At 36.9% G+C, this 27,234-nt stretch overlaps 1 protein-coding gene across 4 annotated transcripts in view; it reads left to right on the top strand.

Moving 5' to 3' along the window:
• The window catches only part of PDE10A (phosphodiesterase 10A), a 584,018-nt gene that overhangs the window by 405,121 nt on the left and 151,663 nt on the right, over positions 1-27,234 (top strand). For all 4 annotated transcript variants that reach the window (XM_060283260.1, XM_060283259.1, XM_060283262.1 and 1 more), the window contains one exon: positions 2,358-2,486. In XM_060283260.1, the coding sequence (XP_060139243.1) occupies positions 2,358-2,486 (129 nt within the window). The remainder of the gene's footprint in view (positions 1-2,357; positions 2,487-27,234) is intronic.

The following is a 27,234-nucleotide window of genomic DNA, read 5'->3' as shown; positions in this document are numbered from 1 at the left end:
GGAGCACAGGCTCCGGACGCGCAGGCTCAGCGGCCATGGCTCACGGACCCAGCCGCTCCGCGGCATGTGGGCTCTTACCGGACCGGGGCACGAACCCGCGTCCCCTGTAGGACCGGGGCACGAACCCGCGTCTCCTGTATCGGCAGGCGGACTCTCAACCACTGCGCCACCTGGGAAGCCCTCTTGTTGAGTTTTAAGCATTCTTTGTATATTTTAGATACGGTTCCTTTATCTGGTATGTAATTTGGCAAATAGGACTTGTATAATATGCACTAAGATGAAATGAAATGACAGTGAGTCAATTATGCCTTTATATTTTCAGCCTGGGTTTCTGGAAAAAACGGAGAGTAATAGTAACAGAAAACAGAAAGTTGAGAGTTAAAATCACTTTGGGAATAAGTGGGAAGGAGATGACTCATGTAGTTTTGAGTCAAGATGGAGCTTGAGGTGATGGAAGAATTTCCAAACTAGAGATTAAAAATATAATAAGATTTTGCTGTCATCATCATAGATTATTGTAGAGAAAGCAGAAGTAAAGAGCAAATAGAAGTTAGGATAAGAACCATATTGTGTCACAAAAGTGATAGAAGGAAGTTTTAAGAAGGAATCAAACGTTGAATATGTACCACTATGACGGACATAATGAAAGTATGAAAATTGCTTTGTCTTCTTGAGGTCAAGTCAGCTGTCAGCTTACTTCTATATTCTGTTCCTTTTGTATCTGGGGACCCAAACTTGCTTTGTCAAGAGAGCTCTCTCTCTTACTTTAATGAGTCTCTTATCTTTAGCACCTTGTAGAATTTCTCAAATTGAATTTTACGTCACTGAGGCTCTTTTGCAGGGTGAACGTGGGCTGGATCTTGTTTTTTTTTTTTTTTAATCTAATACAACTACATAATTATATATATATTTTATATATATGAGAGATCTGTATATCTATATAGTTTAAATTGATTTTTCAAATACTGAATTCATTGAAATAAATCAGTTGCCTTCTCAATAATACCAGTCTGTTGTAGAATCATACAGTTGTGGCTTTAGTCCCCAGCAGAATTAATTAATATGTATAAATTCTGTGCCTTGTCTGTGCTAGAAACATGCAGCCTATTCCCTGAAGTCATAAAGATATACTTGCTTTTTCTCTTTTCTGCATCTAAAAGTACAACTTTCCATTGTCTTTTTCACCTAACCATCCTTAAGGATGGTAATTTATTGAATAATTCACAGAGAGTGTACAGTAGTACAAATAATTACAATCACTGAGTAATAATTAGTGATAGCCTATTTGTGATTTTGAGTTGTTTAGTGAAATGGCATACCAACATGAAGCATCAATTTGAAAACATGTAATTTTATATTTTTTAAGTGAAGATATGTAAAAGTTCTTTGCTTGAAAATTCTGTGTATATTCAGCCGTTATCATTAGACTATGAAAATTATTTCAGTGAAACTGACTACATATATTGAATATCAACGAAAAAATGTCGAGTATTTTGAACTGAACGTTAGTTTTATCATTGGATTTAGTGACCCTGAGAAAAAGGAGAATTGGTGTTGTAAACAGTAAAAGATAAGAACTTATTCATTAAGCATGTTTTTTAGCACCTAAATTGTACCAGTGCTTTAGTCTCCCATTTGATACTGTTGCTAGAGCTTCACTTACCTTAAGTCTTAAATCTATGATAATTACTTACAAAAAAGTGGAAGCACTTTGCAAGGCTTAACCAAACAGCAGTGGAATACAGCATCAGTTCAGATATGACACTGAAATTTACTGTTGCAAAACAGCTGTGTAACATGATGCAATATCTATAGTTTAAAATTGCTAAAGTTCTAACTTTACTTTTCTCCCCCTACTTTTTCATAGTGGTAAAATATAAATAACACACAATTTGCCATTTTAACCATATCAAGGATATAATCCAGTGGCACTAATTATACTCACTATGTGTGCAACAGTCACTCCTGTCTACTTCTCAAACTTTGTCTTTACCCAAAGCAGAAATTCTGTACCCGTTAAGCAAATAATTCCTCATTCTCCTCTCCCTCGGCCCCTGGATGCCCCTAGTCTACTTTGTCTCTATGAATTTACCTGTTCTAGATATTTCATATAAGTGGAAGCATATAATGTTTGCCCTTTGTGTCTAGCTTATTTACTATATCATTCTTAAGGTTCCTCCATGTTGTAACAGGACTTCATTCCTTCTTATGGATGAATGATAGTCCATTGTATGTATATACATCTTTTAAAAATATTTCTATGCTAAATCAATCTGCGTAAATGTCATTTTTCTATATCTTTGATGTAAATGAAGATTTCGTATTGATTAATTTTATTCTTTTCAATTCTTTTACAGGTTTGACAGATGAAAAAGTGAAGGCATATCTTTCTCTTCACCCCCAGGTATTAGATGAATTTGTATCTGAAAGTGTTAGTGCAGAGACTGTAGAAAAATGGCTGAAGAGGAAAAACAACAAACCAGAAGGTAAGATCTCATTCAGATTGAATGTGGATTATTTTCTATTTTATAGTGACAAAAAAGGTATTTAATACATGCTAGAAAGTAAAATATTAGTAGTTTAATTCTGTAAGAATTTTATTCTGTTTAAAAAGATAACTTAAAATAAGTTAGCATGAGGGGAAACAAATACAAAAGGATGATCTTTAAGAAAATGCCTGGCAAAGAATTGAAAATTTATTCAGATATGACCACATTGAAAAATGCAAAAGTCAATATTAGACTTGATTTTATTTAATGGTTATTATTGATTATAAAAATATTCTTTATATATTTCAAAAATAGAGTTATATTATTATATTTTGCAAAATGAATTATTCAAACAATTTTTGTATGTGCACAGTAGGAAATGAACTCTTGACTTGCATTAGACATTTTATTTACACTCATAAACTTAAGATGTGGTTATGTTTATGGAAAAAAGAAAGGTGGACTCAAAAGGAATGTGAAATCAAATAAATTTCCCCCCAAATTGAATCTATGTTAATATATTGGATTTGGTTATTCTGGTATAATTTTAATTTTGGATTTAAATGAATTTATATTTGGCCAGTCATGACTTCTCATTTCTATGAATGTTGCTTTTATAGTGGAAATTAAAATTTATATATGATTCTAACTACATGGAGAAGTTTTATATTAAAAAAACTAAAATATTTACTATTTTTCTGGAAACTTTTTTTGTGTAAAAAAATGCTACATTTAAAGTTCAAAAATGACCATTATTAAAATATTATGCTGTAAGACCTATGCTAATAGTGTGCTGCCTGGAGCTGATTTTCCTCACTCTATATATGAAAGTTTCTATCATTTTCTTACATGATTTTTATAATAAAAAAGAGGTGGATGTTTTTAAAAAGAGAGTTTTTGGTATTGAAACACAAAGTTGTTTTTAAAGTGTCCATGGGTAGGTGTGAATGTGTATGCATGTATGTGTGGATTGAGAGGGAGGGAAAAAGGGAGAGAGGGAGAGAGAGAGAGAGAGAGAGAGAGAAATATACCTAAATCAGAGACGCATATTCTTTTCAAAAGGATCATGGCATTAATAGTAAGAACAAAGCTTGACATGGCATGTTTCATCTATTACAAACCTTACACATTTCAAAACAGTTCTAGATGTCTGAAACTTTCAGAAGTGTGACTGAGTTGTACTTAAGGCAACCTGCTATATAATGGTGGACAGTAATATAATGCAAACATATACGCTGTCAACATTGTTAATCAACTACACTTCCATATAAAATGAAAAGTTAAAAATATATATTATGTCTCTGAGATATGAAATTGAGCGTAGGTCTTAGAAAATGAAAAGAATTACATGCTGTTTTAGTGTTACAGTGATAGTTAACTTTTAAAATTTTATAAATATTTGAATGTCATTCCACATCTCCCGAATCTGTTTTCTGTATTAGTTAACCAAATAATACTTTAAACCTCTTAATACATATACTCAAGAGTTAAATGATTATTAAGAATAGCAATGTGTAACTGAAACAATACTCAGTTATGCTGGAAGAAAAACTTGTCCTTATAAGGAGATGATTTTGACAGTGACCCTGTGCCGGGCTAGAGACTGTTGATGCCACCGAGAATGTGAATGGATCGTCCACTCGGGGCTCACTGTCTAGTGGTGGGGAAAGGCATAGAAGTAACCACAGCACAGAATGCATCAGAAGTAAAAAAGGATGCAAGCAGTTTGCAGTGGAAGGGCATTGAAAGGAATCTTTAATTCTACTGCTGCGGTCCAGTAAGACCCTTTTTACCTCCTCTTCCAAGGAGTTTATCACAAAAATGGATCTCATTACATCTGCTTTATATCCAGTGAGATTCTGTAGCATGGCCCCTGCAGACAGTTTAAAGGCAAGGTTTAGCACTAAACTTGTGTGAGTAGCATGGAAAAAGCATTGCCCAGTCTTCTTTGCGATGTAGAAAGCCAGTTAAATATGTTTATTTCATTTATATAGTCATGGATTAAAGTAGTGGTTCTTTGAACCATCTCCTTTCTTTTCCCTCACCCCGCCCTTCTCATTATTATCCCTTCATTGAAAGTGTCTTGAGGAAGAAAATTTTTGTCAGGAGGATTTTTTTTTTTTTTTTTTTTTTTTTTGCGGTACCCGGGCCTGTCACTGTTGTGGCCTCTCCCGTTGCGGAGCACAGGCTCCGGACGCGCAGGCTCAGCGGCCATGGCCCACGGGTGCAGCTGCTCCACGGCATGTGGGATCTTCCCGGACCGGGGCACGAACCCGTGTCCCCTGCATCGGCAGGCGGACTCTCAACCACTGCACCACCAGGGAGGCCCAAGGTCAGGAGGATTTTTAGGGAGTGTTTCTATTTCCAATGTGTGGACCCAGGAACAGAAAGTGTGACAGCTAGAAGGTCTTGGAGAATATTTTGTTGAAAATGAGAAAAGCCCATCCAAATACTTTCAGTTTGTGTCAGTTTAGTCAAAGAAAATGAAGTAAGGAAAACTGCCGGAATAAGTAATTTGCACAACACTTTGTACATTATAAGTACTCAATAAATATTTATTTAATTTATTTTTTTAAACACTGATAAACCAGCCTCGTATGGAAATGATCTACATTAAGGGGACAGAAAATCGTGTAAGGGCATATTCTGCTTAGAGAAAGATCCTATTTGAAAATTCAAATTTTTAAACAAATGAATAAAGGGGTGATTATTTAAATTACAAAATTATATTTGCGTTTAAAATGGTCAGCTTTCAGACTGCTTGCACGTGTTTCTTAATGATGACTGTGCTATCCAAAAAGCTAGTTTTTCTTCAATCATTTAGCATTTTATTCAGCACCTACTGTTTGCTTGGTGCTCAGAAGGCAAAACTTAAAAAATAGAGAACGCATGACATTTTATTTAAACTATGGTAATATTTATAACGGACTAATATTGTGTGACCATAGAGCAGTTGTAATTTTCAAGACAGCTCACATATATTGACCCTTTACATCTGGTTGAATTAATGAAGGTTAAGTAAGCTCATGTTCATTTGGCAGATGTTGGAACTGTGCAAGGGAAGCTAAAGGGTCACTAACGGTCCAGCGTTTATCACAAGACTGTGTCTCATTACATCTGCTTTATATTCAGTGAGATTCTGTAGCATAGCCCCTGCAGACTGTTTAAAGGCAAGGGTTAGCACTAAACTTATGTGAGTGGCATGGAAAAAGCATTGCCCAGTCTATCACGTGTACCTGTAAATGTCAAGTAATTAACAATGAAAATGTTAGTGCTGTCAGCTGCCTTCAATGTTTACAAGAATGGTTTCTTTTTTTACCCAAAGAATATAGTTACATTTTTTCACCGCTCCATGATTCTGGAGATGGGATTTAATTTTCATTCAAATAAAACTGTTAGATATTTCATACAGAGAATTAGTTGGGTTTAATTTATGCCCTCCAAACCTATTGTATACAACCTAATATGTGGATTAAGTAGCATTTGCCCTACTTGGTATATAACATAGTTTCTATGCTAGTGTATATAATGTAGCAGGATATGAAGTTAACAGAGCATGAATTTGCCAAAGCGTACAATGTTAGAAGACTTCAGTCAGTAAGACTAATCAGTGATGTGTTAACTATTAGGACATACCAGGAATAAGAAAAAACACATAATTGAAACAGTTTACTTGGTACTTCATTTGGGGCACTTTCTCTCTTTTCCTTAAAATTACGTTGTCTCAAATGGTGAAATTACATTTTCACATAGAAGTTTCATATTCGTTTTCATAATGGAAAACAGAAAATGTGTTGAGGGTTGCATGCCTTAATCTAAATTACAAATAAACGTGAGTTCACCATCTGGTAACTAGAAGGGGGATAAAGTTAATATTAATTCATTTGTAAAGAGTTACTTGATGTATTGCGTTAATTCTGTTAATTGTACATGTTACTGTTAAAGGTGTATCTTTAATATATTCTTTTTGAGAGTGTTTGGGCTCCTTAGCAATCCAATCAAGTTGATTGGGATTTTGATAATTTCAAAAGATTAAGTCAGGGCTTCCCTGGTGGCGCAGTGGTTGAGAGTCCGCCTGCCGATGCAGGGGACAGGGGTTCGTGCCCCGGTCCGGGAAGATCCCACATGCCACGGAGCGGCTGGGCCCGTGAGCCGTGGCTGCTGAGCCTGCGCGTCCAGAGCCTGTGCTCCGCAACGGGAGAGGCCACAGCAGTGAGAGGCCCGCGTACCGCAAAAAAAAAAAAAAAAAAGATTAAGTCAGATCATCACAAATATTTTTAGTGATTATGAAACTAATTCAAATAAATTTAATAGCTTTGTTATAGACTAGATTGATTTCTGAAGCAATTTTTATATTATCTGTAAAGATCCTATCGGTGGTAGCTATTATTCTTTCATTCAACATTGTTACTACATTTCCTAAATAAAAATTTTGTTTGCAAGGGATTCTAACTAATGAAAATGTTATGAGCTAATGGAGTTTTGAAAATACTTTGTTTTTGTTTCTTTTTATAAAAATTGTATTTGTTAATTGCACATATTATAGATAAAGATGTGTAATAGAAGTCATTGCATCTATTTAATATAATTTTTCGGCATTTAAAATTTTGTTTCATATAACGCAGATTTTTAAAAATAAAATAAAAAGCCTGTGAAAGATAAATGATATAACCATTTCTGTGTGTGTGTGTGTGTGTGTGTGTGTGTGTGTGTGTGTGTGTGTGTTTTAATCTACCCCTTAAAAGCTTCCTGAAGATTTAACATTGGTCTGGATTATTTGACCAAAGGTTGAATAATCATTTTTAGAAACATTTATTTGAGTGGTGAGTTGTAGCTGGAATGTGACCAGGTACTACTCATTTCTCTAGCTACTTATTCAGCATGCCAGTTGACAAAGATCTGTGTAGTACCTACTATGGGAGTGTAGTTGGAAAACAAGGAATATAAATTTGATTCCCTCAAGGTCACTTTCTGATAGAGGAAAACAGATAATAAACACATAAGCTAAGAATAAGATTTATTTCAGTATTTGTTGACTGTGTATATTTGAGATCATCTAGCATAAGGTCTAGCAAATAGAAATTTTTAGGAGAATTAGATTTGTTTGAGATTTTAAAATCCACATTGTTTGCTTTTGGATAGACAGAGCCTATGTTTTATATTAAGCATGTGTGCTTGTCCATCTGTCCTGTCCTGGGCTCTTTGTAAGTCACAGGGGCACTATTTCTCTGTTTACTGCCCTTAAGGGACTCATAATCTTGTGGTGTGGAAAGAAGATATGAAACTATGAAAGTACAGCAACTGAGGGTGTATAATCAAGTGTTCAATTGTGTGGTATAGTTTATCAAGACAACACTTGTGAGAATTGGGGTCATTAAGAGGTATGAAAATTGAGAAGGCTTTTTGTAGGAATTGGTTTTTGATTTAGGCAACTTGTTCCCCAGATCACCGCCAGCATCACTTGGGAACTAGTTAGGAATGCCATAGGTTGGGTCTTAGCCCAGATCTCCTGAATCAGAAACTCCTGTGGTTGGACCAGCAATCTGTGTTTTAACAAGTGCCCACCGTGGTCCCCGGCCCCAGCCCTGGCCCCGGCCCCAGCCCCCATCCCCGGCCCCCAGCCCCCGGCCCCGGTAATTCTGATGCAAGCTAACACTTGAGAACCACAGCCTTGGGCACTGGGGTGGGGGCCTGTGGAGGAGTAAGTGTGGTGCTGCTGGCGAGCAACAGGAGAAAAGGCAGGGCTGCAGGACTTGCTGGGATTTCCTTCTGGGAGAGGCTGAAGAGGGAGGATTTGTCACAAAATTCTGAGTAGAAGCAAGTTGATAGAAAGCAGTAAGGTGGTCGAAAGCAAGTTGGCTAAAACAGCTCAAATAGAAGTTTGGTTAAAGAGAATACGTTCAGTCACTCTTCTTTTCTTTTTAGAAAAGTTTCTGGATTTTTTGTTTATTTGTTTGTTTGCTTTTGTATTGCTGGCAGTTTTGATATGCTGTGGAGTCACTTGGTATAGATTTTACATCTGGAAAATATTTTTTCTTATTCTAAGAATGGGAGAAGTTGCTGTTAAAATTTTTGTCTTTCTACTCTCATTTTATTTTAGCTATTTATTCATGTCCTGCATTGACTGTAATAGGAAAAGCAGAAACAATGTAAAAATCCAAAACAGGTGTTTAATTGATAGCTTTGCTAAAGTACGGTGAGTTGCAGAGCTACGTATATTATCACATTTTTGCAAGATAATAATCACACATAAATGCATAGACAAAGGGCTAGTAAAATATATGTCATTGTGGTTGTTTTGGGGGATTTATAGGTGTGTTTATATCCTTATATGTGTTGCTGTTATAATAAGAAATAATTAGAAGAAATATTAAAAGAAAGTTTTTAGAGTTTTTCCTATATGGAGGGTTTTGCCCCAAATTTCAGTACCTCTAATTCAGTTTAAACCAGTTATCCACTGCTTGTTTGGCTACTTTTCTGTTACAAGGGATAATAAACATTTATTCTATATTTACTAATCCCTTTATTATTGGCTTTTCCTCCCCCTCCCCCATGTGTTACCTTCGGTGACATAGATTATCACATAGGAAGTTGGTGGCTGAAATGGGGTCTAGCAAAGCACACAGCTTAGTTTTTTCCCAGAGTCACCATTTTGGGTTTACAAATTATTTTACTCAAATTTACCAAATATCTTCTGTATGTTTAGCATTTGCTAATAAGCATCAGACATGAATTCAGTTGTAATGGGATTTGCTGTCTAAAGGGGGCAAAAAATATTAAGTAATTTGACCATAATTATTTATATCAGTTATGTAAGTTTTTTCCTTGTGATGAGAACTTTTAGGATCTACTTACTCTCTTAGCAGCTTTCAAATACCATGCAGCCGTGGTAACTCTAGTCATCATGCTGTACGTTGAATCCTCAGTATTTACTTATCACATAACTTGAAGTTTGTACCTTTTGATCACTTTCACTCAATCTCCTCATCCTAAATCAGTTTACAAAGTATTAAGGTTGAAAGTTTTTTCTTGAAGGTCAGGCACAAGACAAGCTTGTCCACTCTCACCCCTTCTATTCAGCATGGTACTGGAAGTCCTGGACAGAACAATAAGGCAAGAAAAAGATATAAAAAGCATCAGAATTGGAAAGGAGGATGTAAAAGGGTCTCTATTTGCAGATTACATGATTTTATATAGAGAAAATACTAAAGACACTGCCAAAAAGTTGTTAGATCTAATCAGCTAATTCAGGAAAATTGAAGAACACAAAAATCAGTAGTGTTTCTATACACTAACAATGTATTATTTGAAAAAGAATAAAACAATCTCATTTACAATAGCATCAAAAACAATAAAATTCTTAGGAATAAATTTCACCAAGGAGGTGAAATACCTCTACTCTGCAAGACACTGATGAAAGAAATCAAAGAAGACACAAATAAATTGAAAGGTGTACTGTGTTCATGGATTGGAAGAATTAACATTGTTAAAATGTCCATACTACCCAAAACCATCTGTAGATTTAACGCAATCCCTATCAAGATTGCAGCGGCAATTTTTTTATAGAAGTAGAAAAAAAAATCCTAAAATTTACATGAAACCATAAAAGACCCTAAATAGCCAAAGAATACTGAGAAAGAACAAAGTGGTAGGTATCACACTTTATGATTTCAAGGTATAGTACTTAAAACAGTATGGTACCATATGGGAAAAGACAAATAGATCAATGGAATAGAAACAAGAGCCCAGAAATACACCCAAACATATGTCAACTAATACTTGACCATGGAGCCAAGAATACTAAAAGGAGAAAAGACAGTCTTCAGTAAATGGTGCTGGGAAGATTGAATTTTCACATGTAGAAGAATGAAACTTAGACCCCTATCTTATACCATTCACAAAGATTAACATAAAATGGATCAAAGACTTAAATGTAAGACCTGAAACCATGAAACTCCTAGACAACAACAAAGGAAAAATAGCTTCTTGACATTGGTGTTGGCAATGATGTTTTAGATATGACATCTCCAAACACAAGCAGCAAAAACAAAACTAAGCAAGTGAGACTACATGGAGCTAAAAGCTTCTGCACAACAAAAGAAACAATGAATAAAATGAAAAGCCATCCTATATAGAATGGGGAAAAATTTGCAAACAATCTCATAAGAAATTAATACATCAAAATAAGTAAGGAACCCATTCAATTCAATAGCAACAACAGTAAAAGAAAAAAAATAATCCAATTTAAAAATGGGCAAAGGACCTGAATAGACATTTTTCCAAAAGAGATAATGGGAATAGCCAACAGGTACATGAAAAGATGTTCAACTTCTGGAATCATTAGGGAAATGCAAATCAAAACCACTTCACCCCTGTTAGAGTGGCCATCATCAAAAACACAAGAGCTTTGGGACTTCCTGGTGGTCCAGTGATTAAGACTTCATGCTTCCACTGCAGGGGCATGGGTTCGATACCTGGCCAGGGAACTAAGATCCTGCATGCCACGTGGTGTGGGCGAAAAAAAAAAAGACCAAGAGCTAACAAATACTGGCAAGGATGTGGAGAAAAGGGTATCCTAGTGCACTGTTGGTAGGAGTCCAAATTGGTCCAGTCACTGTGGAAAACAGTATGGAGTTCCTTAAAAAAATAAAAATACTATTATCATAGGGTCCAGCAATTGCACTCTTGGGAATATATCTGAAGGAAATGAAAACACTCTGTCAAAGAGATATCTGCACCCCAATGTTTTCCTGCAGCATTATTTACAATAGCCAAGACATGGAAGCAACCTAAGTGTCCACTGATGAACAAATAAAGAAGTTGTGGTATATATATTACAACGGAATATTATTCAGTTATTTAAAAAAAGGGGAAATCCTGCCACTTGTGACAACATGGATGGACTTGGAGGGTATTTTGCTAAGTCAGAGAAAGACAAATGCTGTAAGATCTCACTTTTTTTAAATGTTGAATCAAAAAAAAATAACTGAAAAGGAGACCAGATTTGTGGTTACTAGAGGTTGGGGGTGGGGTGATGGGAGGGGGGATTTGGATGAAGGTGGTTAAAAGGCACACATTTCCAATTATAAGATAATTAATACTAGGAATGTAATGTAAAACATGATGACTATAGTTAACCCTGGTATGTGATACACCAGCTGTTAAGCGAGTAGACTGTAATGTAAGAGTTCTCATCACAAGGAAAAATTTTTTTTCTTTTTTTCTTTTTTAAAATTTGTATCTATATAAGATGATGGATAGAAACTAAACTTACTGTGGTAACCATTTCACAATATATGTAAGTCAAATCTTTATGCTGTATACCCTGAACTTGTATAGTGCTGTATGTCAATTATATCTCGGTAAAACTAGAAAAAAATCTTTTAAAAATGTGCTAAAAAGGAAGGTTGGTGTTTAAGCTCAGGCCTGAAGGATGAATTTGCTATTTTTTTGGCTGCACTGGGTCTTCGTTGCTGCATGCGGGCTTTCGCTAGTTGCGGCGAGCAGGGGCTACTCTTCGTTGCAGTGCGCGGGCTTCTCGTTGCAGTGGCTTCTCTTGTTGCAGAGCACGGGCTCTAGGCACGTGGACTTCAGTAGTTGTGGCGCGTGGGCTTCAGTAGTTGTGGCTCGCGGCTCTAGAGCGCAGGCTCAGTAGTTGCGGCACAGGAGCTTAGTTGCTCCGCGGCACGTGGGAATCTTCCCGGACCAGGGCTCGAACCCGTGTCACCTGCATTGGCAGGCAGATTCTTAACCACTGTGCCACCAGGGAAGTCCAGAATTTGCAATTCTATTAGAGGAGAGGGAGAAAGAGTTGGAGGACTCCAAAGGTGGAAGGGGTTTTGTTGGAGAATTGTGGAGGAGGAGGATGCGGATGTGAGCAGAGAATGATCCTACAAGACTGTTCAGGTCATATTTAAGGGCTTTGGATTTTATCTTGAGAGTAACATGAAGGTATCAAAAGATTTGAAGGAAGTCTGATAAGACATATTTTGAATGGATTTTCACAATCTATAATATCTTGTTTGGTATGAAAAAAAATCAATGCAGTGAAGTTTCAGCCTCTGGTCAGTTGTCATCTTCCCAGAACTCATCAGCACATCTGTCTGATGGTTTGTTGTGTCAGTATCAGTTGATAACTTACTTGCAGATATCTTAATGCAGTAGCTCAGTATTTTGAAATGGAAGCCAAAAGTGTGTATCTCTAACGTTTATGAAATATCAAGGAATAAAGTTTTGCTGGGAACTTTTTATAGAACCTGTATGACTAATATTTTCAAGTGGAGTAAATAAATGTTCACGTTGGTTTTGGCACGATTTAAAACCTAATGGTAAAACATTGAATGTATTTGGGGAAAAGTGAACATTGAGTGAACAAGATTCAGGAAGAGAGAAAGCACTCATTTCTTTAATCTGTATAAATCACGAAACATTATCAAGAATGACTCATAAAGCACAGAACATTGAGAAGAGACACAACAAAACAAGAATGGTTCTCAAACTTCCAAAACAATTGAACAGAAAATGATAAAAATGATGAAAGGAATGATTTATCTTGGAGTAATTTTATAAACAAATGTAATCAACAAATGAACCATTAATACTAGGGATGTTTTAGAAATTAATCTCAGACTAAGGATTTTAAAAGTCAAGGGTCCTTAGAGTAATCAGAGTTGAAACTCCTTATTTTGGAATTTATGTGATGTTCTTCACTTAAAGAGTTTACCTAAAATATATATAAACAAGCGTATTTATTTTCCTAATTATATATGTATGAGATTTATTTGAGATGGACTTATTAGTAATATTTCTCACAGCCTTGAAATTGTTTTTAGACATCAATGGAGGCACTCAGATTTCAGTGTGGCTTATAATGGTCCTTACACTGTAGTGCCTATTCAGCTTTCTATACATTCTTTTACTGTGGGGCTAAGAAAATTAAGTTCTAGACTGAGTCCTATTAGAACTTTCTTCATAAATTTTTTATATGAAAGTATAATACAAAGAAACTTAAAATGTGTTAATTTATTGGCAATTTCTAAGATACGTGACTTCAGTTCTTTTTCTGTGTTTGATACTCTGAGGAGGAAATTAGAAGTGACTTGAGAAGCAAAATACTTTTTCTGATATTTTTTCACATAAAAAGACTTATGCATTCCCCATACACATTTAAAAATGGAACATGTAGCATATATTTAAATTATTTTTGTTTTAAGAGTTGCAAATCCATTTCTTAGAACAGTATCCTGTTATGCAGAATTCTTGCTCTAAATATTCATTGAAGGAAGGAATTCACTTAAGTTAAATATGGACATGCAAAGTTTCAGTAAAACTGGGGATTACCAATGTAAATCAATCAAAGCTTTATGAAATGAAATTAGTGCCTGGCTAGTAAACACTTATAGAAAGAATGAATAAGTGAATGTAGTGAAGCCCATAAGATTACAGAAATTCCCTATACTGTTTTGTAAAAAGAAAATTTTAAAAACTGGTTTTTATGTTATTAAGGAAAAACAACAATAACAATACTCTAACAGGAAAGAGCAGGTATAGGAGATGCTCCTATGGATAAAAAATATATATATTAACTTACTCAAATAGTAAAAACAAGCAGAGATCTCAGTAAAGTTATAAATTGTGTAAAAAATGATTTTTTTCAAATGATAATGGCAAATAATAATGTGGTACTTATTTGCCAACTACTATTTTAAGTGCTTTAGATAAATTAATTCAGCTAATCCTTACAACAATATTATGAGAAGGATATTATCACCATCTCCAACTTACAGATGAGGAAACTGAAATAGATCTGTAAAGCATCAGAGCTAGGATATGAACACAAGTATTGAAAGCAGGGCCTGGGGCTTCCCTGGTGGCACAGTGGTTAAGAATCTACCTGCCAGTGCAGGGGACGTGGGTTCAATCCCCGGTCTGGGAAGATCCCACCTGCCACGGAGCAACTGAGCCCGTGCACCACAACTACTGAGACTGCACTCTAGAGTCCGCGAGCCCCAACTACTGAAGCCCGCGTGCCCCAACTACTGAAGCCCGCGTGTCACAACTACTGATGTTCATGCACCTAGAGCCTGTGCTCTGCAACAAGAGAAGCCACCGCAATGAGAAGCCCGCGCACTGCAAAGAAGAGTAGCCCCCGCTCACTGCTAGAGAAAGCCTGAGTGCAGCAACGCAGCCATAAATAAATAAATAAATTTATAAAAAAAAGAAAGAAAGAAAGCAGGACTTGGAAGATATATTTATACACGTATGTGCATCATAACATGATTAGCAGTGGCCAATGGTGGAAGCAGCCCTAGTGTCCACTGATGGATGAGTGGATAAGCAAAATGTGGTCTATCCATACAGTGGAATATCATTCAGCCTTAAAAAGGAAGGGAATTCTGACACATGCTACAACATAGATGAACCCTGAGGACATGATCCCATCACAAAAGGACAAATACTGTGTGTTTCTACTAATACGAGGCACCCAGAGTAGACAGCTTCTTAGAGACAGAAAGTCTCTAAGGTGGTTGCCAGGGGCTGGGGGAGGGAGGGATGGGGAATCAGTGTTTAACGGGTACAGAGTTTCAGCTTTGCAAGATGAAAAAGTTCTGGAGATTGATTGCACAATAACGTAAATATAGTAAACACCACTGAACTGCATGCTTGGAAGTGGTTAAAATGGTAAATTTTATGTTGTGTATTTTATCAAAAAGTTTTTACTTAAAAATTTAAAAGAAATTCCAATCAACTATCACATCATTTAGGAAGCCTTTGGGGGACACTCTCAGGTTGATTTAGATGGGCCAATTGCTTCCCATGGCACCCCGGCTTGCTCTCCTGGCTCTGGGATACTGTGCATAGGAGTAAGTCCATGGTTTGTGAGGCTTGAGAGAGACCCTCTTGAAGAAAATTTGGTATAAAAGCAAGTATTTCTTTTCTTTTTTTAATTTTAATTTTATTGGAGTATAGTTGATTTACAATATAGTGTTAGTTTCAGGTGTACATCAAAGTGATTCAGTTATGCATATACATATATTCATTCTTTTTTAGATTCTTTTCCCATGTAGGTTATCACAGAATATTGAGTAGAATTCCCTATGCTATACAGTAGGTCCTTGTTAGTTATCTACTTTATATATAGTAGTGTGTATATGTTAATCCCAAACTCCTGATTTATCCCTCCCCATTCCATGTTTCCCCTTTTGTAACCATTAGTTTGTTTCTGATATCTGTAAGTCTGTTTCTGTTTTGTAAATACGTTTATTTGTATCATTTTAAAAAATTAGATTCCACATATTCATATGATATTTTTCTTTGTCTGACTTACTTACTATGGTAATCTCTAGGTTCGTCCGAAAGTGAATATTTCTTTGGACTGGGAAAATAAATGACCTTAAATTAAGAATTTTTAAAAGCTGAAAAATCTACGAACATTACACAAATCCAGAAAATTAACATAATACTGTATTAACTTTAGTTATTTCCACTTTTGAGGAATTGTGAATAATACTAATGCAATTTTAAATAACTCCCTAGAAGAACAGTTTCATGGGAAATACTGGGTCATGTTGCTTTCACTGGAGTGTTTTTATTTGTTGACTTATGTTTTGGTCTTTCTGATGAGAGTTTAATCTTATCTCTTGGATAGGGATTTTTGAGTCTTCTGAGTCCATTTAAGACATCGTAAGATGTGTTTAGATGTGCAAAAAATATCATCTGTTTCATACTTATCCTACTTAGCTTCGATTTCTTAGAGATTTATTTTATTTACTAGGTTTCTAATTGTAAGAAGGAATCATTTGGTGGTAGAGCTTTCCAGGATTGGCTAAGCCTCTAATCTCTTATGCAATGTTTGACATAATGGGCAATATTAAATGTTCACTTAATGAATAAGAGATTGAATAAGTGAATGAATAATTCACAAGCACTCTAATGTATACAATGAAATTCGTTTTGATTCATGGTAAGATAGTGATATAAGGTTATTATCTTAGCTCATATATTAAAAATCAGCATTTTGTATTACTTTGAACTGGAATCTTTAGAGTAATTCATATATTGCTTACCACAGAAAATGAGTCACTTGTTAGTGCCCAAGGACACATTGGCTAAAGGTAGCTGTTATTTTATTCTACTATGTCCTTGTAGTTGTCGAACATGGTAAAAAGGGAGTAATTATATATGCAATTCAAAGTGAAATATGATATTTATGATTATTTTAAATATTTTTCAATTGCTGTTTTCCTTTAATGATTTAATTTGGATACATGATAGAGGGGAAGGGTGTGACCAATTTATTCTAAAGCCCCAGAAGCTCTCATAGGTCTCAAGTTAACCTCACTTTTCCATTCGTTAATGAAAAATTACTTCTGGAAATGTAAAAGTTGCTTATAATTTGTTCTTGCTTTTTTTTTTTTTTGCGGTACGCGGGCCTCTCACTGTTGTGGCCTCTCCCGTTGCGGAGCACAGGCTCCGGATGCGCAGGCTCAGCGGCCATGGCTCACGGGCCCAGCCGCTCCGTGGCATGTGGGATCTTCCTGGACTGGGGCACGAACCTGTGTCCCCTGCATCAGCAGGCGGACTCTCAACCACTGCGCCACCAGGGAAGCCCTGTTCTTGCATTCTTAACATGCAAAGTGGTGTCAGACTACTAAGTGCTTTTATACTGTCATCAGAAATAGTGCCAGCAAGTAAGCTTTCATGTGTGATGTGGTAGTAGAAGGTTCTTTGATCTGGATCAATAGAAACAAGTGAGGGACAGCCTGTTTTGGATGTGTGTAGATCTTTGGGAATAATGTAACTCAATAAAGCAATCATTAATTTGACAGTTTAGGAGTTTTATATTTTTGAATATCAGGGTTAGAATAGGGAAGCAGTATGGTGGTTATAGGTAATTACGGTCAGAAAATATAATTAAAATTGCCGTATTCAGACAGTTTGCTGTAATTCTGCTGTTCCTCTGGACTGTTTGTAACATTAGAATGATCCTATATTTACCTTCTGATTCTTACTATGCTTTCATGCTTCCTGAGACAGTAAATTGAGTTGTAAAAAGTTAATTTGACTGAACGTATACATCTGTGATGCTGTTGGGAGTATATTTTAAAAAGAAAACCTAATAGGGATACCATCATTTGGTTGTTAACTCTATAACTTATTTCTGGAGAAGTTCGAGAATTAACTTAATTTCAATATTATTGTAATTACACTGTAATTATACTCTTATTTCTTGGTAATAGCACACAGGTAGACTCAGTTTCACGTACAAAAATACTAATCTGTTACTTCCTGACTGCCACTCCAGCATGGTGGGCTTCCATAAGTATTTGTCGCACCACCTGCAGGAGGTGTAGCTTAGGTTAGCTATCAATTTATACAGTTACGTGGTTATTGTATTCGTTATCCACTCATTTATTTGTTCACTCATATATTTGCTACATGCTGGTCAAAGCGGTTCTAACTAAATCAAGTGATTCGGTGTATGATTAGGCCGTCTGGTCTGCCAGCCCAACAATGTTAGATGAAAAGTTGGAGAATATTACCTTTTGTAATTTATTGTCATTTAAAATATATTTATCCTTTCCTTATTTTCTTAGCAAAAAAAAAAAAAAAACACACAGGCGGGTTCTCCTCATTCTAGTAGATGTTCTACTGCAACCAAATTTTGGAAATGCATATTTGTTAATGAAATTAAATTTGTTTCACTTTTAAAGTCAAGTGCTGAAATTAATTTCATAATATTTTCCTCTCTTTTTGATAGATGCAGTTGAGGTTCTGTTACATTTAATTATCAAATAAGATTTGAATCCTGGGATATATTTATTTAACATAGGTTAAATTAGCTTTGCCCAAGAAGAACCTGATTTCTACTACCAGATAATTAAAAAAATTGGAAACAATAGTTTCCATAAGTTTAGAAGGGTGGCTTAAACTGATGTTGAGGATTCCCATTTCATTGTGTTTGACTTTATGTACACAAGTACTTCATGACTTAATGGACATGTAATTCCTTCATAGCAAACTTAATGGACATGTAATTACTTTGTAGCAACAGATGTGCTGGGCCTATTTTAACAGGAATTTTTAACTTGAAAGCATCTGTTAATCCTAACTTTAGAAATAGGGAGAATTTTGAAGATGAGAGGAATACGGGTAGAGCACAATTTTGGGGGGGGCAGTGCATATTGGGAGTCCAGTTATGGACATGTTAAGTTTGAGATGTTTATTAGACATAAAAATATAGGGTCAGATAGGCAGTTGGATATTTGAGTCTGAAATTCAGAGTACGGTTAGGGCTGAAGAAATGAATTTGAAATCATGAACATATAGACAGCATTTAGAGCCACGAGACTATATGAGTAAGTGTAGACAGAGGTTCAAGGACTAGGCGCCCTGTAGAATTTCAACATAGGAGTTTGAGGAAAAGGATCTAGCAAGAGAAACAGAAGGGAAGTAAGTGTTCAGTGAGCTAGGAAGACAACTGAGAGAGTGTGGTGTCCTGGGAGCCAAGGGCAGAAAACCTATGGGATGGAGTGAACAGCCGTGTCAGACGCTGCTGGTGAATCAAGTGAGATGAGGATGAAGAAATGATCGTTTACTATAGCAATGAGGAAGTATTAGTGATTTGGCTAAGCGCGGTTTTGGTGGAGTGGTACAGTTGATTGGGGTGGGATTAAGAGAGAGTGGGAGGAGAGGGCTTGGAGGTGAAGTGTATATACAAGTCTTTTTTTTTTTAACATCTTTATTGGAGTATAATTGCTTTACAGTGTTGTGTCAGTTTCAGCTGTATAACAGAGTGAATCAACTATACATATACATATATCCCCATATCCCCTCCCTCTTGCATCTCCCTCCCACCCTCCCTATTTCCACCCCTCTAGATGGTCACAGAGCACCGAGCTGATCTCCCTGTGCTATGCGGCTGCTTCCCACTAGCTATCTATTTTACATTTGGTAGTGTATATATGTCAATGTTACTCTCTCACTTCGTCCCAGTTTACCCTTCCCACTCACCGTGTCCTCAGGTCCATTCTCTATGTCTGCGTCTTTATTCCTGTCCTGCCCCTAGGTTCATCAGAACCATTTCTTTTTTTTTTAGATTCCATATATATGTGTTAGCATACGGTATTTGTTTTGCTTTTTTTACTTACTTCGCTCTGTATGACAGTCTCTAGGTCCATCCACCTCACTACAGATAACTCCATTTCTTTCTATGGCTGAGTAATATTCCATTGTATATATGTGCCACATCTTCTTTATCCATTCATCTGTCGATGGACCACTTAGGTTGCTTCCGTGTCCTGCTATTGTAAATAGAGCTGCAATGAACAGGCTGTTCATTGTGGTACATGTCTCTATTTTAATTATGATTTTCTCAGGGTGTATGCCCAGTAATGGGATTGCTGGGTCGTATAGTAGTCCTAGTTTTAGTTTTTTAAGGAAGCTCCATACTGTTCTCCACAGTGGCTGTATCAATTTACATTCCCATCAACAGCACAAGAGGGTTCCCTTTTCTCCACACCCTCTCCAGCATTTATTGTTTGTAGATTTTTTGATGATGGCCACTCTGACCAGTGTGAGGTGATACCTTATTGTAGTTTTGATTTGCATTTCTCTATTTATTAGTGATGTTGAGCATTCTTTCATGTGGTTGTTGACAATCTGTATATCTCCTTTGGAGAAATGTCTATTTAGATCTTCTGCCCATTTATTGCATTTGTTTGTTTGTTTGTTTTGATATTGAGCTGCATGAGCTGCTTGTAAATTTTGGAGATTAATCCTTTGTCAGTTGCTTCATTTGCAAATATTTTCTCCCATTCTGAGGGCTGTCTTTTCGTCTTTTTATGGTTTCCTTAGCTGTGCAAAAGCTTTGAAGTTTCATTCGGTCCCATTTGTTTATTTTTGTTTTTATCTCCATTTCTCCAGGAGGTGGGTCAAAAAGGATCTTGCTGTGATTTATGTCAAAGAGTGTTCTTCCTATGTTTTCCTCTAAGAGTTTTATAGTGTCTGGGCTTACATTTAGGTCTTTAATCCATTTTGAATTTGTTTTTGTGTATGGTGTTAGGAAGTGTTCTAATTTCATTCTTTTACATGTACCTGTCCAGTTTTCCCAGCACCACTTATTGAAGAGACTGTCTTTTCTCCATTGTATATTCTTGCCTCCTTTATCAAAGATAAGGTGACCATATGTGCATGGGTTTATCTCTGGGCTTTCTATCCTGTTCCATTGATCTATTTTTCTGTTTTTGTGCCAGTACCATACTGTCTTGATTACTGTAGCTTTGTAGTATAGTCTGAAGTCAGGGAGTCTGATTCCTCCAGTTCCATTTTTGTTTCTCAAGATTACTTTGGCCATTCGGGTTCTTTTGTGCTTCCAAACAAATAGTGAAATTTTTTGTTCTAGTTCTGTGAAAAATGCCATTGGTAGTTTGATAGGGATTGCATTGAATCTGTAGGTTGCATTGGGTAGTAGAGTCATTTTCACAATGTTGATTCTTCCAATCCAAGAGCATGGTATATTTCTCCATCTGTTTGTATCATCTTTAATTTCTTTCATCAGTGTCTTATCATTTTCTGCATACAGGTCTTTTGTCTCCTTAGGTTTATTCCTAGGTATTTTATTCTTTTTGTTGCAATCGTAAATGAGAGTGTTTCCTTAATTTCTCTTTCTGATTTTTCATCCTTAGTATATAGGAATGCAAGAGATTTCTGTGCATTAACTTTGTATCCTGCTATTTTACCAATTCACTGATTAGCTCTAGTAGTTTTCTGGTAGCATCTTTAGGATTCTCTCTATATAGTATCATGTGATCTGCAAGCAGTGACAGTTTTACGTCTTCTTTCCTGATTTGAATTCCTTTTATTTCTTTTTCTTCTCTGTTGCTGTGGCTAAAACTTCTAAAACTATGTTGAATACTAGTGGTGAGAGTGGGCAACCTTGTCTTGTTCATGATCTTAGTGGAAATGTTTTCAGTTTTTCACCATTGAGAATGTTGTGGGCTGTGGGTTTGTCATATATTACCTTTATTATGTTGAGATAAGTTCCTTCTATCCCTACTTTCTGGAGAGTTTTTATCATAAATCCGTGCTGAATTTCATCGAAAGCTTTTTCTGCATCTATTGAGATTATCTTTTGGTTTTATCTTTCAGATTGTTAATATGGTGTATCTAATTGATTGATTTGCATATGTTGAAGAATCCTTGCATTCCTGGGATAAACCCCACTTGATCATGGTCTATGATCCTTTTAATGTGCTGTTGGATTCTGTTTGCTAGTATTTTGTTGAGGATTTTTGCATCTATGTTCATCAGTGATATTGGCCTGTAATTTTCTTTTTTTGTGACATCTTTGTCTTGGTTTGGTATCAGGGTGATGGTGGCCTCGTAGAACGAGTTTGAGAGTGTTCCTCCCTCTGCTATATTTTGGAAGAGTTTGAGAAGGAAAGGTGTTAGCTCTTCTCTAAATGTTTGATGGAATTCGCCTGTGAATCCATTTGGTCCTGGGCTTTTGTTTGTTGGAAGATTTTTAATCACAGTTTCAATTTCAGTGCTTGTGATTGGTCTGTTTATATTTTCTATTTCTTCCTGATTCAGTCTCGAAATGTTCTGCTTTTCTAAGAATTTGTCTATTTCTTCCAGGTTGTCCATTTTATTGGGATATAGTTGCTTGTAGTAATCCCTCATGATTCTTTGTATTTCTATATTGTCAGTTGTTCCTTCTCCATTTTCGTTTCTAATTCTATTGATTTGAGTCTTCTCCCTTTTTTTCTTGATGAGTCTGGCTAGTGGTTTATCAATTTTGTTTATCTTCTCAATGAACCAGCTTTCAGTTTTATTGATCTTTGCTATTGTTTCCTTCATTTCTTTTTCATTTATTTCTGATCTGATCTTTATGATTTCTTTCCTTCTGCTACCGTTGGGGTTTTTTGTTCTTCTTTCTCTAATTGCTTTAGGGTTAAGGTTAGGTTGTTTATTTGAGATATTTCTTGTTTCTTGAAGTAGGATTGCATTGCTATAATCTTCCTTCCTAGAACTGCTTTTGCTGCATCCCATAGGTTTTGGGTCATCGTGTTTTCACTGTCACGTGTTTCTATATTTTTTGATTTCCTCTTTGATTTCTTCAGTGATGTCTTGGTTATTTAGCCTCCATGTGTTTGTATTTTTTTACAGTTTTTTTCCTGTAATTGCTATCTAGTCCTATAGTGTTGTGGTTGGAAAGGATACTTGATACGATTTCAATTTTCTTAAATTTACCAAGGCTTGATTTGTGACCCAAGATATGATTTATCCTGGAGAATGTTCCATGAACACTTGAGAAGAAAGTGTATTCTGTTATTTTTGGCTGGAATGTCCTATAAATATCAATTAAGTCCATCTTGTTTAACATATTGTTTACAGCTTGTGTTTCCTTATTTATTTTCATTTTGGATGACCTGTCCATTGGTGAAAGTGGGGTGTTACAGTCCCATTCTATTATTGTGTTACTGTTGATTTCCCCTTTATGGCTGTTTGCATTTGCCTTATATCTTGAGGTTCTCCTATGTTGGGTGCATAAACATTTTCAGTTGTTATATCTTCTTCTTGGATTGATCTCTTGATCACTATGTAGTGTCCTTCTTTGTCTCTTGTAATAATCTTTATTTTAAAGTCTTTTTTGTCTGATATGAGAATTGCTACTCCAGCTTTCTTTTGATTTCCATTTGCATGGAATATCTTTTTCCATTCCCTCACTTTCAGTCCGTATGTGTCCCTAGGTCTGAAGTGGGTCTCTTGCCGACAGCATATATACTGGTCTTGCTTTTGTATCCATTCAGCCAGTCTATGTCTTTTGGTTGGAGCATTTAATCCTTTTACATTTAAGGAGTTATCGATATGTGTGTTTCTATTACCATTTTCTGAATTGTTTTGGGTTTTTTGTTGTCAGTCTTTTCCTTCTCTTGTGTTTCCTGCCTAGAGAAGTTCCTTTAGCATTTGTTGTAGAGCTGGTTTGGTGGTGCTGAATTCTCTTAGCTTTTGCTTCTCTGTAAAGGTTTTAATTTCTCCGTTGAATCTGAATGAGATCCTTCCTGGGTAGAGTAATCTTGGTTGTAGGTTTTTCCCTTTCATCACTTTAAATATGTCCTGCCAGTCCCTTTTGGCTTGCAGAGTTTCTGCTGAAAGATCAACTGTTAACCTTATGGGGATTCCCTTGTATGTTATTTGTTGCTTTTCCCTTGCTGCTTTTAATATTTTTTCTTTGTATTTAATTTTTGATAGTTTGATTAATACGTGTCTTGGTGTGGTTCTCCTTGGATTTATCCTGTATGGGGCTCTCTGTGCCTCCTGGACTTGATTATTTTCTTTCCCATATTAGGGAAGTTTTCATCTATAATCTCTTCAAATATTTTCTCAGTCCCTTCCTTTTTCTCTTCTTCTTCTTCCAATTGGAATGTTAGTGTGTTTAATGTTGTCCCAGAGGTCTCTGAGACTGTCCTCAATTCTTTTCATTCTTTTTCTTTATTCTGCTATGTGGTAGTTATTTCCACTATTTTATCTTGCAGGTCACTTATCCATTCTTCTGCCTCAGTTATTCTACTATTGATTCCTTTTAGAGAATTTTTAATTTCATTTATTTTGTTGTTCATCATTATTTGTTTGCTCTGTAGTTCTTCTAGTTTCTTGTTAAAAGTTTCTTGTATTTTCTCCTTTCTATTTCCAAGATTTTGGATCATCTTTACTATTAGTACTCTGAATACTTTTTCAGGTAGACTGCCTACTTCGTCTTCATTTGTTTGGTCTGGTGGGTTTTTACCCTGCTCTTTTATCTGCTGTGTGTTTCTTTGCCATCTCATTTTGCTTAACTTACTGTGTTTGGGGTCTCCTTTTTGCAGGCTGCAGGTTTGTAGTTCCCGTTGTTTTTGGTGTCTGCCCCCAGTAGCTAAGGTTGGTTCAGTGCATTGTGTAGGCTTCCTGGTGGAGGGGATTGGCGCCTGTAATCTGGTGGGTGGGGCTGGATCTTGTCTTTCTGGTGGGCAGGGCTACATCTGATGGTGTGTTTTGGGGTGTCTGTGAACTTAGTATAATTTTAGGCGATCTCTCTGCTAATGGGTGGGGTTGTGTTCCTGTCGTGCTAGTTGTTTGGCATGGGGCGTCCAGCACTGGAGCCTGCTGGCCTCTGGGGGGAGCTGGGTCTTAGCATTTAGATGGAGAACTCTGGGATGGCTGTTGCCAACTGATATTACATGGGGCCGGGAGGTCTCTGGTGGTCCAGTGTCTGCAGTTGGCCCTCCCATCTCTGAGGCTCAGGCCTGACACCAGGCCAGAGCACTGAGACCCTGTCAGCCACACGGCTGAGAAGAAAAGGGAGAAAAAAGAAAGAAAAACAAACAAATTAATTAAATAATTCATATAAAATATTATTAAAATAAAAAATAATAAAAAAAGAGAGCAAGCAAACCAATAAAGAAATCCACCAATGAAAACAAGTGCGGAAACTGTACTAAGATATATATAAAAATCAGAAACAAATCAGTCACAGACAGCAAACCTCAAGTCTACAGTTGCTCTCAACATCCCCCACCTCAGTTTTGCATTGATTCGTTATCTCTTCAGGTATTCCACAGACGCAGTGTTCTTCAAGTTGATCGTGGGGATTTAATCCACTGCTCCTGAAGCTGAACAGAGAAATTTCCCTTTCTCTTCTTTGTTCTTCCCTTTCTCTTCTTTGTTCGCACTGCTCCTTCAGTTTTGGATTTGGGCCTGCCTCTGGGTGTAGGTCGCCTGAGGACGTCTGTTCTTCGCCAAGACAGGATGGGGTTAAAGCAGCAGCTGATTAGGGAGCTTGGCTCATTCAGGCCGGGTGGAGGGAGGGGCACGGTAGTCATAATTGGAATGCAGGGTGAGCCTGCGTTGGCAGAGGCCAGCATGACATTGCAACAGGCTGAGGTGTGCCGTGTGTTCTCCCAGGGAACTTGTCCGTGATTCATGGGACCCTGGCAGTGGCAGGCTGCACAGGTTCCTGTGGAGGTGTGGAGAGTGATCTGTGCTTGCATACAGGATTCTTGGTGGCTGCAACAGCTGCATTAGCGTTTAATGCCCGTCTCTGTTGACTGAGCTGATAGCCGTGGCTTGTGCCCGTCTCTGGAGCTCGTTTAGGCGGTGCTCTGAATCCCCTCTCATCATGCACCCCAAAACAATGGTCTCTTGCCTCTTAGGCAGGTTCAGACTTTTTTCCAGACTCCCTCCCAGCTAGCTGTGGCACACTAGCCCCCTACAGGCTGTGTTCATGCAGCCAACCCCAGTCCTCTCTCTGGGGTCTGACCTCCGAAGCCCAAGCCTCAGCTTCCAGCCCCGCCCGCCCCGGCAGGTGAGCAGACAAGGCTCTCAGGCTGGTGAGTGCGGGTCGGCACCGATCCTCTGTGCGGGAATCTCTCCGCTTTGCCCTCTGCACCCCTGTTGCTGTGCTCTCCTCCGCGGCTCCGAAGCTCCCCCCTCCGCCACCTGCAGTCTCCACCCGCGAAGGGGCTCCTAGTGTGTGGAAACCTTTCCTCCTTCACAGCTCCCTCCCACTGGTGCAGGTCCTGTCCCTATTCTTTTGTCTCTGTTTTTCCTTTTTCCTTTTGCCCTACCCAGGTATGTGGGGAGTTTCTTGCTTTTGGGGAAGTCTGAGGTCTTCTGCCAGCGTTCAGTAGCTGTTCTGTAGGAGTTGTTCCACATGTAGATGTATTTTTGATGTATTTGTGGGGAGGAAGGTGATCTCCACGTCTTACTCCTCCACTGTCTTGAAGGCCCACCCTGTATATGCAAGTCTTAAGGCTTGTTGTGAAGGAGAAGAGAGAGGGCATGGTATCTGAAGGGTGTGAGGGCCTTTCTTTTTTTTTTTTTTTTTAACATGGGTGCATGGGTTTTGTACTGACAGTATTTCCAGGGCAGGTAAGTTCATTACCCACTGGGTAGGATACATCGCAGTATCTACCACAGAAACCAAGTGCAAGAAGGTCAGAATGGTTTAGAATTCACATTTCAACCCGTCTGTAAGAAACTATTATATGCCAAGTGGTGGTTTCATTTCAAAGCAGAATATGTACAGTTTTCTGAAAAGTCTATGAAGTACTCCTCCCTTCTCTAACTACATACGTATCTTTATGAGTTCAGATTTTCTTTGATTACTTCAACCATAATAACATGCCACAAAAAATTAGGTTCAAGAGTCATTTTAAAAAGAATCTAGCCTTTTAAATTAGGCAGACTTTACAAGGATTTATAAAAATGTAAAAATATACCCCTCTTCCCAGTAAAATTTTCTTTGTTTTGGAAAATAGTAGTTTTTTTGTAAAAATTTGTATGCGTGTTATGTGTAATGGGATTATTATTATTTTAAAAGTAATAAATACACATTTAAAATGCCTGTTTTTATTTCTATTACAGCAAATATCAGTACTTATAAAAGACATAAATTAAAAGCTCTCTGGGCTCCTCATTAATTTTTGAGTGTGAAGGAATGTAAGATTAAAAACTGAGAACCACTTCAATGTAAGAATCTCCCAGATTTCCCATGGCTGGCTTTTAATGAAAGACTAAAATCTTTTAAGAAATATGGTCTAAAAAAAGAATTCTAAATACTCTGTGTAAGTACTTTATGCAGTAGAGTTGTTCATAATGTATACATTCATTTAATTTCTTCAATTCTATAATATATTAACATTATTTTCTGATATTGTTTAGCATATAAAATATGATGTATTTGTCTTACTAATAGCTAGGGCTT

The sequence above is a fragment of the Globicephala melas genome, chromosome 14 (genome assembly GCF_963455315.2).
Source record: "Globicephala melas chromosome 14, mGloMel1.2, whole genome shotgun sequence".
Classification (NCBI taxonomy): domain Eukaryota; kingdom Metazoa; phylum Chordata; class Mammalia; order Artiodactyla; family Delphinidae; genus Globicephala; species Globicephala melas.
Note: the sequence above shows the minus strand (reverse complement) of the source record. Positions and strands in the feature narration are given on the sequence as shown.